The sequence below is a fragment of the Linepithema humile genome, chromosome 7 (assembly GCF_040581485.1).
Source record: "Linepithema humile isolate Giens D197 chromosome 7, Lhum_UNIL_v1.0, whole genome shotgun sequence".
NCBI lineage: Eukaryota > Metazoa > Arthropoda > Insecta > Hymenoptera > Formicidae > Linepithema > Linepithema humile.
In genome coordinates this window covers 5,866,562-5,879,678 of record NC_090134.1, presented here as the reverse complement: position 1 = coordinate 5,879,678, position 13,117 = coordinate 5,866,562, and the positions used below count along the sequence as shown (strand labels likewise).

Sequence of the window (13,117 nt, the reverse complement as noted above, 5' to 3'; positions counted from 1 at the left end):
ATCAGACGGCGAACGCCGTTCAAAATTCCCTGTTCTAGTTACATACAGCAGAGGTGGCAATGCAAACTGATCGCAGACTCTAGCATCGAAATCCAGGGTCGAATTTTTGCAAGGTCCAAATTTGCAAAAATACTTTGTATCTTGTTATAGTTATTTCAAGATAATAATAATTTTGAAGTCCATTTAATTAAAATCTATTGAATAAATGATGTAAAATGGTAAATTAAATTTAAAAAATTACGTTTTATTTTTTTGCATTTATTGCACTTTCTTAAATAAACCTACACACGGGTTTAATTCTTGAGTAATACGACAATGACAAAAAATGGCGCAAAATTTTTAAATACGCTTTTAATAAATAAAATTTAATAAATTAAAATAAAATTTTTATTACGCTTCACACTTCTCTTGTGAAAGCGTAGATGTTGAATTTATCTGTATAATTTTTCGAAACAAAAAAGCATTTTACAACAAGAGAACGATGTAATTGTCCACCGTGTTAACTGTAACCTATGAATTATTTTTTGAATTTTGTATGTGTATATATATTTTGTGAGGAATCAATTATTTTTATCCGGAGAAACATTCACTAAATTCAGATTTGCATGTAATATATGTTTAACTTTACTGCATCATGTGAATGAAAAATTGTGAATGTTAAATGAAAGCATTTAATGTGACCAACATGAACATTCGTAACAACAAAAACGAAATTTGTGGTAATTATTCAAATAATGACTGAATTTTTAAATCTTTATTTATATATTATTATATATTATTTTTTATTTCAGAATTATCTGTAAAGAATCAATCTGAAAAGCAATCATACAAATTAAATGAATCAGAAAGCAAATCAAACGTCACGCTAAAAAGTATTTATAGTTTTTCTCATTTATAAGTTCTCTTTTTGAGAATATTTAATTTATAAAAATATTTTAATTAAAGCATTACTTATTAAGCTAATTAAATTTAGAAATTGGACAGGAATTGGATATAGCGGAGACAAAATGCTTTACTTTAAAATCTGAATTAAATTACATGATGGGAGTTTGTCGGAAAGTACAAACAGAAAAAAAAGGAAGTAAAGAACCGTCTGACGTTTTGCCAGAGCGAATAACATCGCCGTATAAAAATTTAATCTTGAAATCTCCCGTTGAATATCACGATTATAATAATGAAATTACAGCGAATACAACTCCCAGCTATAACATGCTCGATAGAATTTATAATATTGAACAGAATGCTGAGGAAAAATTTGGTAAAAAAATTTTTTTATTTAAAGTCCCGATTTAAATATTTAATTATTTTCTATTCTTGCAGATACTTTCCATTTAAGCCCAAAATCCAGTCAATTTTCGTTCAGAAAAAGCACTGATGGTGACAATTTTATAGAGGCAGCCGAAAGTGCGAGAGAGCAAGGATTATTGAATGTTAAAATTACACCAAGGACTCATTTAGATAAGAAACTTCCTCCGGCGATAACGTCAATGCCAGTCGCGAATGAAATCATAGAAGTAGGCACAATTATATACTTATTATAAAACATAGAAAAATATCGTATATAAATTTGTTATGATTACAAGTTTAAAATACGAATAGGCGAATGAAGAATACGATAATTCCCGGATATCTTGCTTGCCGGAATATATGCGTGAACATTTGCAACATTTGCTGAACGCGGAAGGATCAATCGAAGAATTGACATCAAAAGCAGATGAGGATTATTTCCATTCGATGTCTGACATTGTGACAAAAGATATTGGAGATCTGGAATTGAATTTGAACATTTTGGATACCGCAAAGGTCAGACGAACGGAAAGAAATAAACATGTATCGAGAATGGAGAGAAGCGAGACAAATTCCTTTTATAAAGCGGATGACACAATATCTAAAACGCGAAAAAGGAAAGGAAAATTACGTAGTTCCGCTTCCAAGAGCACTGTTGCTACTAAAGAAACATATTTTGTCCGCAGAAAAGAAATAAAAAGGCGCAAACATAGAGGTAAAATTAAATTCTTGCACAATCTCAACAATTCTCACGTCACTTTGTCAAACCTGTTATGAAATTTTCTTTTAGCACAAATGTTTAACGCGGATCATGCCGTTATTCATCCAAAACCTACTCTTTCAAAGCATCTAAAAAAATCCAATGATGTTGTGGAAATTTTTCATAATACTACATTAAAGGATAGTAATTCTGTGGTGTCCAGTAAGCACTCTAAACTCAGTAGACAAGCAAAGTATGTAAAGAAACAACTTATTGAACCAGCTGCTCAGAAGATCCAAGAGAAATCGCCCTCTGAACATATTAATCATGAGTATCAAACTCGTAAAAAGGAAAATCAACAAATCGAGAATCCTCCTCCTCAGATATTAAATTCTCAAAGCAACACAGAGTAACTTTTGTCCTAATAACAATAATTATAACAAGTATTATTTTTCGTAAGCAATTAATTAAGCGTTATTAATTTAATTTTTTTCAGAATGCCTTCTGAGAACGTTCAGGAAAAAATTAAATCGGAAAAGCCTTTTACCGATCTCTATTCACCCATGGAGAGCAAAACGCATCAATATGAGCACGCTGCATTGAATAGATACGACGACCCGATGTTCACACCAAATTACGAGATGCCGACTTTGGCGTCGAAGTTGAAACGCGCGAGCAGATCGTACTTTAGTAGATTTAACTTTCGAAATATACCTTTTGTGGTAGGAACTTCGGTGACGCCGAGTCACAATCTCGGAATGAACATCCAACAAGTAAGTCGTCAATGTTCAGGAAGGCAGTAAGTGTTGAAAACGTTTTCCGCAATGCAGGTATTGAGCGTGATGAAGACGAGCCAGTCGATCGCGAACGATATCACTCCGTCGTTGATTCGTAAAGTCAGCAGAGGCATGAAACCGATGTCGATTCTTCTCGAACAGATAAACGGTCATTGTGAAAAATCGGTTCCCGAAGCGAGCTCGCAGATGGTTGAAATATTGAACGGCAGGGAAAATCCAAGTGTCAATCAAGATAAAAAATTATCTCCTGATTTACGACATATGGAAAAAGATGCTCGTATGCCAAATGTGTCTGGCAATAACTCAAAAATGATTTCTGAAAAAGATAACAACAGTTTTAAACAATTTTATAAAGAGAAGGGCGATTCGTATGATCACGAGATTAAAAAGCAGTCTTTTACCTTCGTCAATAAAAGCAACAAGCCATCGGATGCAAAAAGTCAGCAACAAAGTTCCAAAACGTCCTTGCAAAAAAAGGTAAATCGGTTTTCAGAAGTTTACTTTAAATATATTATAATATATTGGCATTGCAGGATAACGTCGGCGATCAGAGAATGCGTATTCCCGGCGCGCACAATTCGAAAGAGACACGTGACATTCTGATTAATCTTCACGATCAGTTCGAAGAGATGAACACGTGAGTGTTGGTGTGAAATTAAACAATCTGAAAATAAAAAAAAAAGAAAACTATTAGTTATGCTCTCGATTTGTAGGAAATATGAGAAATTGCAATCAGAGTTAGGAAAGACCGACGATAAGTCTTTAGTGCGAGAGCTGTCCACTCTGGAGAAGGAGCTCAACGTCAAGGAAGAAGAAATTAACGCTGTTGTCGGTCTTTACAAAGAAGTAAAAACTCGTTAAAGAAATATTTCTGACTAATGCATTCCACAGGCATGCTTTCAACAATATATTGCGACAACAGGTAATGACGCTGAAGCAGCAAATGAAAATATTGCACGATAAAAACAGTCTCGTTTGTATCGCGACCGAATCGGCCAAGGGACCTCACAAAAATTCTCTTCCCATATCGATTATACCTGGGAAGTCGCATTCGAATCCGACGCAGATCCTCGGTCGATCAAGAGTTTACGGTGCAATGCAAGAGCCATCCACTTCTATGCAACTGGCTGCATTATTACGGCAAATTCAAACGTTTCATAAGCAACTGCAGCTCGTGTCGTAACGTCACGTCTAATTACGGTAACAATTAATCGCATTAAATATTATCAAGTCACATTTTGATCATATTTTGATAAAATTTCGATATTTCGAGAACCGAGAGAACGACGGAATTAATCGATTCCTTCTCTCATTAGGTGGATTTTTCATAAAAAAAAGAGATGCGCGTTTAACAGCGCGTCGATCGCGCTGTTTTAGCAGGGAGCGATTTGGAAGGTTTTTTTTTCTTTGCAAATAAATGAATATTTTTAGCAGATCATATTCCACTTTATTCGATTCTGCGTGCTACCTCATAATAATGTGTAATATTCGTTCGTATGCATGTACGGTTGTATGTAATTTATGTATGCGCAGCTCTGCCTGTACCTCTATACATATAATATATATATGTATATACATAATATCAACATTTGTGTATAAACGCCGAAGGTGGTTTGTTTATTTTTTTTTGTTTTTTTAGGACTCCTACGGATAGAGACGGATTTTTCGTCGTCGCGGCTCTCACGGTCAATTGCAATTGTCAGTTGCAGCTACGTACGACGATACCCAAGAGAAATTGATCGTTACACAATTAATTTTCTCTGCTCATCTATTCTTTCTTCGTTCTCTCTGTCGCAAGGCTCTAATCTCTCTAGATATGTCGTCGGAAATCATGCGGTCGGCATGGAATATCTAGCGTTTCTCTTTGTTTTTTTTCTTTTAAAGTACTAATTCAACGATTCATAATCTATCCGATTCTGCCTTCTTAGTGTTGCTAAATAAAATTTTCTCGCTTCTCTGTATCTGCGATCTCTGTTCTAAAGTGTTCCTGCTTCTGTCTCTCTCTCTCGAAGCAACTACACAGAATCATCCATTCTTATATGTTAAAGACACTATGCACTACAAAATGTACCTTAATTAACGTTAATATAAAATGTCATCTTAAATCTACGATAAGATTAATTTGCTCTCTTTCTTTCCTACTGTAGAAGGACGCGGCTTAGATGCGCCCGTGGGAAATAAAAACATTCCTGTGACGTTGAATACAAAATGAATTTACTCTCGTGAATAAGTCCTTTCGGCAGTACGGATGCAGAAGTACAATCGAGAGAAACGCAGAGAACAATCTTATTGCGACAATAAAATACTTTTACTACCGCTTACTTTTAAGAGTCTATTGAGAAACAAGTCAATAAATGATACCAGATAAGAGAGATTAATTAATTTCAAGACTCAATCGATTAACAGAGCGATTTAGTGCTTGATTATTTTAATATCTTGATATATTTATTTCAATCATTGTGGTTATTTATAAAAAAAATCTGCTCTTATTTTGTGTTCTCTGCAATGATTATCCTGCCTGCAACTGTTCTACCAGAAAAGACATGGCTTTACTTAAGTTATCGTCATCGCTGTAAGATCTTCTGAAGAGATTGCCAACACCAATCGTCTTCTGTGGAGAAAACGGCGGAAAAATCATTCCCTCCTTTATCTCAATCGTCTAAAAAATCGCTTTCGAAAAGGAAAAAAGGAAGAAAAAAAACGGAACCGAATACTTCACACACACATTCTTCCATCTTAACGCAAATATATCTCTCATTATATCACAGACTAAAAAATGCTTTGGTCTAAAAAATTGTTTCATTCTCTCTTCTTTTTTTTTTTGCTTGTTATTAATTTTTATTAATTAGAACGGACACGCATTTTTCGCATTCACATGCCCGTGATTATTTCGTCAACGCCGATATATAATTTTTTTTCCAAAAACTTTATCAATTTTATCTGCGGGTGTGTGGAATTAGTTTACGGGGTTGTTTGCTAATTTTCTGAAGAATTCGATGTTAAAATCGCAATATATAACGAATATGCAAAACTCAACTCTTTGTGGAGCAATTATATTGGAATTTAAAAGAAAGTTGTAGTATAAAAAATTATTTGGACTTGCTAATCACTGCAAGAGAAATTCTTTTTTTGTGTAAAAATGTTATCTAATGTTGTCAAAAGAAACTATCACCGTTCCTGCAAAGAGATAGAATCATCACAATTTTTGCATCTTGGTTATATATTGAGATTTTTGAGATAGTCGATGACTAATTTCGTCGCAATGATGTAGTAAAAAGCAAGAACCCCTTCGGCGCGATTGCAACTCAGTAAGACTTGCAAAGCATTTCTTTTTATGTTAGTCGGCACGCTGTAGAACTCAAGCCATTAGCACCCTTGATTCTAGAGATTCTGCGTGAAAAAATCGATCAAGTGGAATTTTAAGGCGTTTTTACGGTATTCCCTAATCGGCTGTGTGTATACGTTGCGAACGGCCTTAAAATCGTACTTGTACAAAAATATAAACGCAAAAATCAACGAGCTTCTTTTAATGAATATTCTTTTCTTTCTTTTAATACGTCATTAAGATCGTAACATTTTATAGTACTCTACAATATTACAACATGTGATATCTCTTACAAGGTACTTACATTACGAGTAACCCCACAGATTCGTTCTTTACTCTCTCAGCATTAGACTTCAGCGATTACTTTAAAATGATAAAATAAATATCGGGTTCGCTATAAACGTCCATTCATTATATGAATACCCGTTCTCTTCTAGTTTTCTACATCTTATCGATATAGTATTACTCGTTGGTGAAATCAATTGTTATATTAAATCAGTTCTGTAAAACAAAAACAAAAAAAAAACAATTCTGACAATGATAAAATAATCAGAAATAGTTCATCAAACAAACAAAGTGTATTCCCTTTGAAAAACAAATATATAGAATTATTTATTAAAGTTTTAAATAAAAATGTTGTTTGATATATTTACCTCAAACCGTGATATATGTCTTTCCTTTGTGTATTTTGCAAAAATCTTAATCTGGATTTGCCTTAACGATTAAAACGATTAAAACGACAAGTCCATCTTTAACGTCAGGCATTGCTCATTCGATATTGGTTCTTGCGTTTATCCGTATAAAACTTGACACTTTAAATATAAATAAAATTTAAAAATCTTTGCAACAAATATATATAAAAATATAAGTACGTTTCATATTTGTAACCAATTGGTTGACAATTTATAAACTGTGAATATATCAAAACAGGTATTCAGATTTTTTGTTGTCAAAAATCCATCTTAATCCTGCATACAAGATAAACAAATTGGAGGACAATCAAATGGAAATTTTTCATTGAAAATGAACGAATGATAAATACAATGATGTGATGAAACGAGATTCACGATTATCTCATCGTGCGTGTTACACGATGTATCATAGCACGATGTATCATAGCAATCACTTTATGCTCTAGAATTATTAGTGCTTAAAGATCTCAAATGTGCTATCTCGATACCATGTTTTTACTCAGTAATCGTACTATTGCGCACTATAACTTGTCCGTTCATGCGTACTTCCAATATGTCTTTTAAGCTGATCGAAACAACGATGCTGTAAATAATGCATTGATTTAATATCGAAAAATATTCAGTATTACTTCCCATTGTAATGCGGAATCTGCGCGACTGGAAGAAAATTAAATAAAACATTGGTACGCATGAACTTACGAAAGCGAAGTAAATCTTACACTCGCAAATGTCATCCACTTCCACGTTTTTGCCTTCGAAACCTTTTGATTCTGGGCGATAGATTCTGGTTACATTATTGTTTCTCGCTTCAGCAGATGCTGGATCGAACTGTTTCTTCAGGCCCTTTTAATTGTGATTTCACGATGCAAATAGCGTCGGACTACATAAATGTGTCGCTGCATTCGTGGTACAATAGCTGTGTCCCATAGCACTCGAAACTCGTTCAGGAGTTTCAATAGCGTAATTTCACTCTTCATTATTCGTGCATTAAATACTGCGTCAAGCCTTCTTGGCTATAAGGGCGTCAATCAATCTCAATTTCGCTTTCGCTTGTTTGTAGGACTCGTACACGGTGGTAACTTGCGGTCCACGATCTTCGCGTTGCATACGACGGCCAGCTCGAGCTTCAAACTGTGCTTCCAGCTCCTTCAACGCCCTACGAAGTCGTTTCTTCTCCTCTCGAGTAGCCCGTTGCTGTATCAGTAATTCTTCTCTACAAATGGAAAGAGACATTTGATTAAACGTTGCATAAAAGTTTATATACATTGATTTTTTAAACAAATCTATCTGAACTTACTGGGGAAGAGCGTGTAGACTTTCAGCGGGACCGCGACTGCCTTCGCTGCTGCTGTGCTGACTATCGCTGTCGGTCGGCAATTGATCCGCGGGATCAATGCAGTCCAGGATACCTCGGTGAGACATATCGGGCTCGCTGGCCCTCCTGTCGGTTTCCGCGGGATTCACTGGTAAACTCGACGACGTAAAATCCATCGTTTCGTGCTCTAAAATCGTAGCCAATTCTGATACGCTGTCCTTGTTTTTGCTCTGCAACATATCATATATATTGCTTGTTATTTTTTTGTTTCGAATCATTTTGTTAATATTTTCTCAGTAATTTATCATTCTTACCGCGCCTGCTCTGATGAGCAATCTCTTTAACGTCCTGTACCGATCGTACAACGGTCGAACGACCCCTCTGTCTTCCTTAGAGACCGGCCTGCCGAAAGTGTTTTCGATGTGAAGCAACGCCTTTTGGACGGCCGTCTTTTCATCCAACAGCTGCTCGTAGCTGAGCTCCTCCATATTATCGGGCCGATTAGACTTGAGCCGCTTCTCGCTGAGTTTCTTCTCCGCTTCCTTCACCATCTCCTCCATCGATGTCGCCCGAGATTTCTCATGGCTATTATTGTTGTTAATGGGACTGCCGGCAGTGTTCGATCGGTTGTTGGCCAGAAGCGCACCTATCGGATCCTCCTTGAGCAATTTATGTTCTTTTCGCAATTTATTCAGCTCTGTGCATAATCGCTTGATGTCGCGGTTGCTCATCTTATCGGAGTGACTCGGCCGATAGCCGAAGTTCTCCTCAAATTCGTCCTCGTACTTTTTGATCTTTTTCTTCAGGCCATTAATATGTTTTGCCAAATTCTTCAGCCCTACGTCCGATGAAGTTGCCGTGCTCGGTTGTATCTCTTCCTCGGAGTAAAATCTTCTGGGAAGCAACAGTGAATTTCTCGGCGAGAGCATGGCTTCGACTCGCGCGTCCACAGCTTCTTCCTAAAAAATTCAACAGATACATATAATTAATATATGTCCTTGAAAATTTAAATTTATCTTTCATAAATTTTAGATTTTCAACCAATACATATTGTTCATTTTATGCATATTTTTATTCATATGCATAATATTTTTCATCCTTTTATTGAAATTATATTAATTATACATGCGACTTTTATTTTAACTAATTCAGATACTTACGTTTCCTTCCAAATGTTGAAAGCCCCAATTGGTCAAGCTAGGATTATTCACATCTTCGTGATCGACGGTAGGTGGACGAGCAGGCGAAGGTGATCTGCTCGGCCCGCTGCTCAGCATCTCCAAAAAGCTTTGAGCCGGCGAGCCATTATGGCTGCTCGGGTTCGGTGATAAATTGGCAATATACATACTTTCAGACTCTTCTTCGTTTTCCTAACAAAAAATAAATCATTTTTATTTCTTATTAAAAATAATATTCATAATATGCATCAAAATACTTTAAGCATTATGCAGTGTTTATCGCAATATTTATTAAATCGTATTATTATTAAAAATGCCACGCGTGATATTCGTAAATTTATATAAGAATAGATCGAATAGATTATGTTAATGTTCAGGATGAGGCTTTGATGGAACATCGGCACTTTATCAAAATTTAATTTTATTAAAATTATACATAATTCTATTAAAATTGAATTTCTTCAATATATAGATATCGTACACAACTTATAAAGCCAATAGTTTAGAGCAAATATTGGATTTTATCGTGCTTACCTTGCTGGAACTTTGATCCGCATCCGGAACTCTGTGCACTCTTCTTCTACGCGCTTGTCTCCTACCTCTCGGGGTGATACTTCTGCTGAAACGTTCGCTACTCCTCAATTTCTCAGCGTCGCAGTCATATTTCTCAGTCGCCACGACCACTTCGCATGGCGACGGCACGGATGACGTTTTCTTTGAGACCGGCGAGACGTTGGTTCTCTCGTGAAGCGGTAAACCGCCGCATCTCTGTGTGCGATTACGAATGAATCAGACGACGAAATAAATAAATATTCAATCCTTAAGATATTGAACTATTTTTCATCGCATAAGATACCAAAAGTATTCCATTGCGATACGTAAAATAAAACAATTTGTTATGCGATGACGAGACAATTTTAATATGCCTAAGAAAACGCTTGTTAAAAGACAATAAAATTATCGGGAATATATGTTTCCGGAATTATATATAAAAATTATTTAGTAGTTATAAAAATATAAGCAGCTTGCTTCTTAATATCTTTAAAAACTAAAAATTATTATAGTGAATTATATTGTACTTACCACACCGTGTCCCATATCTTGGCCGAGTTGCGATAAAATATGTAAATGTTCCTGGCTGTTGAAATCTTCGTGGCTACTCACACGTCTAATTGTATCTGCGACGACGTCGGTGGGACTGTCAAGAACACGTTCCTCACTACTGCTCCTGAAAGGCATAGCCGTCGCATTTCAAATACAATTCTTTTTTTAAATGCACCGAAATGCAGCGCTAGTAAAAACGAACAAAACGCAAATGCATTCATAAAATTCGGGCCGTGCCAAATCCGTCAAATAAATATTTTACATTTTTCCATCTTGACATCAGATGTCGAGCGGAGGGAATTCATATTCAATATTTACTGTTTGTACTGATATCAATTTAATTAATAACAGACGAGTGAAATCTGGAACAATTTGTCAGTAATCTTGCATTGCATACAGCGTTATTATACATAATGAAATCGATTGATTTTATCTATAATTAACAAAATACAAATTACACATTTAATGTTTTAATATTGGAATGACGCACAAGAATATTAATACATACAATTCATTTCATGAATAACTAAAAATACAATTCAAAAAACTTAAAATAAAAATAATTAGAATTCCAATATTAAAATTAACGTCCCAGATATTATAAACGCTGTCAAATAACTTGTATAATCAAAATTTCACAATACCTTATCAACTTCCGTTCCTGGCAGCAGGATTCACGACGTTCCTTGCGCTTACGCGGTTTCAGCGCGCAAAGCAGAGACGTGCCTTCGGAGTCCTTCGGCTCGTTCCTCGTATCCTTGCAGATCTTGCAATCGCCAGCAGGTAAGACACCGTTTACCGTACTATCACGGACACTAAAACCATACAAATGCAAAAAAAGAATAAGAAACTAGGTCAGATCGCAGAAACGAAGCGCGACGGTCTTGTCAGCCTTCGAACTTAATCGACAATTGTGACTCAGTCGGCCGCGAAAAAGTTTTACGAGTGCGGAAATAAGCATGGCGTCAACCGATTAAAAATGCTAAATGTAAAACAAAATTCACGTGCATTTTCATTTATTTCGTGACGTGACATTAAAATGACATAATGCATCACACTTGTCCGATTATCGTTGCATGCCGAGTTTTCCGTTTCAGTAAAACATTATGTAAGGTTTCTTTTTCGAGAGACGTATCCACCACGTCACCCGCATGAAGCAATTCATCAAATCTGCCGTATGAAGATGTATAATGACAAGCGTGACGAGACAGGCTTGGGAAATGCGCGTTATAAAATGATCATCTGTGGAACACGAGAAATAATACGAGACACGTACGGTGATTAGGATAATGCGACAGGTGAGCACGTTTGTTTTCCATTCGATCGAACAAGAGACATAACAATCGTGAGACGGTTCAAGTGTCGAGTCTCAATGGAAAAGAGCTACTTATTCTCTTATATTCTTATCGCTCGAAAATTTACAAACTGAATTCAGCCGGTTCAATTCATTCGCGTGAGGAAAGAAAAATATCCTAGCCTTACTGCTACATAATAAGGTATTGCGCGGCGCATAATTGCAGTTTCGAGCGTGCGGAGGGTAGTTTTACCGGTGAATAATTTCTCCGACGCGCGAAAGGAGACGCGCATGACTAATTGTATGCCATTAAATCACAATGCGCCGATAAAAGTCATGAAATATTTATTTCGCACACTCGACGCTGGAAAGTATAACGCGGGGTTATTAGGTGACTCTATTTCAAATACAAATTGCGTGATCTCGGAAATCTTGACAAATCTTTCACGAAGTCCATTCGCCTCTCGTGCTAAATATATTTTAAGAAATTAAACGTTAATTCCTCTTTACATCGCATTAATCGTTTGGTGGAAAAGATACATAAGTTACGCTTGTTCTAATGCGATTTTAGTTTACATTCTATTTCGATCGTTCTCTACTCTCTTGTATGCGATGTTCCCTCACGCTTTGCAGACGGTTCCTCGCGTGCAAAAGCAAAATCACGTTATAGATTACATTCACCTGAGATTACATTCACGCTCAGAATTTAAACTCGTGTCTCATAAATTTGATCTCGCCGTGTAATTATTTTTTCCTTACGTGTCGGATTAATCGGCACATTTGTGCAATTATTTTCACTATCATTATAAATAATAATCGACGATAAAAAACATTGATCTTTGCTATACAATAGTGCTTTAATTTCACGACAAAGGATTTTTTCCATCTTGCAAATTCAGGTCGTCTCCGATATTTGATTCTATCTTATGTCACGAATCGCGACCCAAGTGGTGGCGCATGAACGAAACGCGAGACGTAAATATTTTTGTCGTGAGTTTATCAAACCTCGCGATAATGCTTCTTCGTACAGACATAAAGACTGCGGAAATAAAGGCGCCACAATGTCGTTGTGTGTTGTTATGTTTTGATCTTTGTCGGTCGTTTTAATAAAACGCTAATAAAATTATTTGTTCTCGAAAAAATGCAAATAAAAATTTAATTATTTCACAAAATTTTCCTCCTCTCTTTAAATTTTTTCTTTTATTTTTAATAAAGATTCTAGTTATCTAACAGTCCTTAAAAGTTTTTATTAATTCTTTAATAAGCAAACGGGTTATGTACATATAAAACTTTCCTGAAGTTATAAGTAAATATTCTACTAAAAACACACATTTTCCAAATATACATACGTACACATATTTATATTAATTTACATGCAATATTGCAAAAAAAAAAATACAAATTAAAATGTTGCAATGTTACAGA

General features: G+C 35.6%; 2 protein-coding genes across 7 annotated transcripts in view; one reads left to right on the top strand and one right to left on the bottom strand.

Moving 5' to 3' along the window:
• The first annotated feature begins 161 nt into the window (after positions 1 to 161).
• LOC105668329 (putative leucine-rich repeat-containing protein DDB_G0290503) lies at positions 162 to 4,727 on the top strand. Its single transcript, XM_012360655.2, has 12 exons — positions 162 to 719; positions 792 to 872; positions 974 to 1,258; positions 1,321 to 1,514; positions 1,600 to 2,002; positions 2,078 to 2,396; positions 2,484 to 2,760; positions 2,818 to 3,261; positions 3,318 to 3,421; positions 3,498 to 3,630; positions 3,707 to 3,984; positions 4,101 to 4,727. Exons 1-11 carry the CDS (start codon positions 662 to 664, stop codon positions 3,965 to 3,967), a joined length of 2,559 nt encoding a protein of 852 aa, XP_012216078.2. The 5' UTR covers positions 162 to 661; the 3' UTR covers positions 3,968 to 3,984; positions 4,101 to 4,727.
• The window catches only part of LOC105668385 (protein FAM13A), a 47,653-nt gene continuing 38,744 nt past the window's right edge, over positions 4,209 to 13,117 (bottom strand). For 5 of the 6 annotated variants that reach the window (XM_012360743.2, XM_012360744.2, XM_012360747.2 and 2 more), the window contains 7 exons: positions 11,043 to 11,213; positions 10,378 to 10,522; positions 9,829 to 10,062; positions 9,277 to 9,486; positions 8,431 to 9,075; positions 8,099 to 8,346; positions 4,209 to 8,014 (listed from right to left, as the gene is read on the bottom strand). In XM_012360743.2, the coding sequence (XP_012216166.1) occupies positions 7,801 to 8,014; positions 8,099 to 8,346; positions 8,431 to 9,075; positions 9,277 to 9,486; positions 9,829 to 10,062; positions 10,378 to 10,522; positions 11,043 to 11,213 (1,867 nt within the window). In that variant the 3' untranslated portion in view covers positions 4,209 to 7,800. The remainder of the gene's footprint in view (positions 8,015 to 8,098; positions 8,347 to 8,430; positions 9,076 to 9,276; positions 9,487 to 9,828; positions 10,063 to 10,377; positions 10,523 to 11,042; positions 11,214 to 13,117) is intronic. The other variant, XR_001100092.2, reaches the window with a different exon arrangement.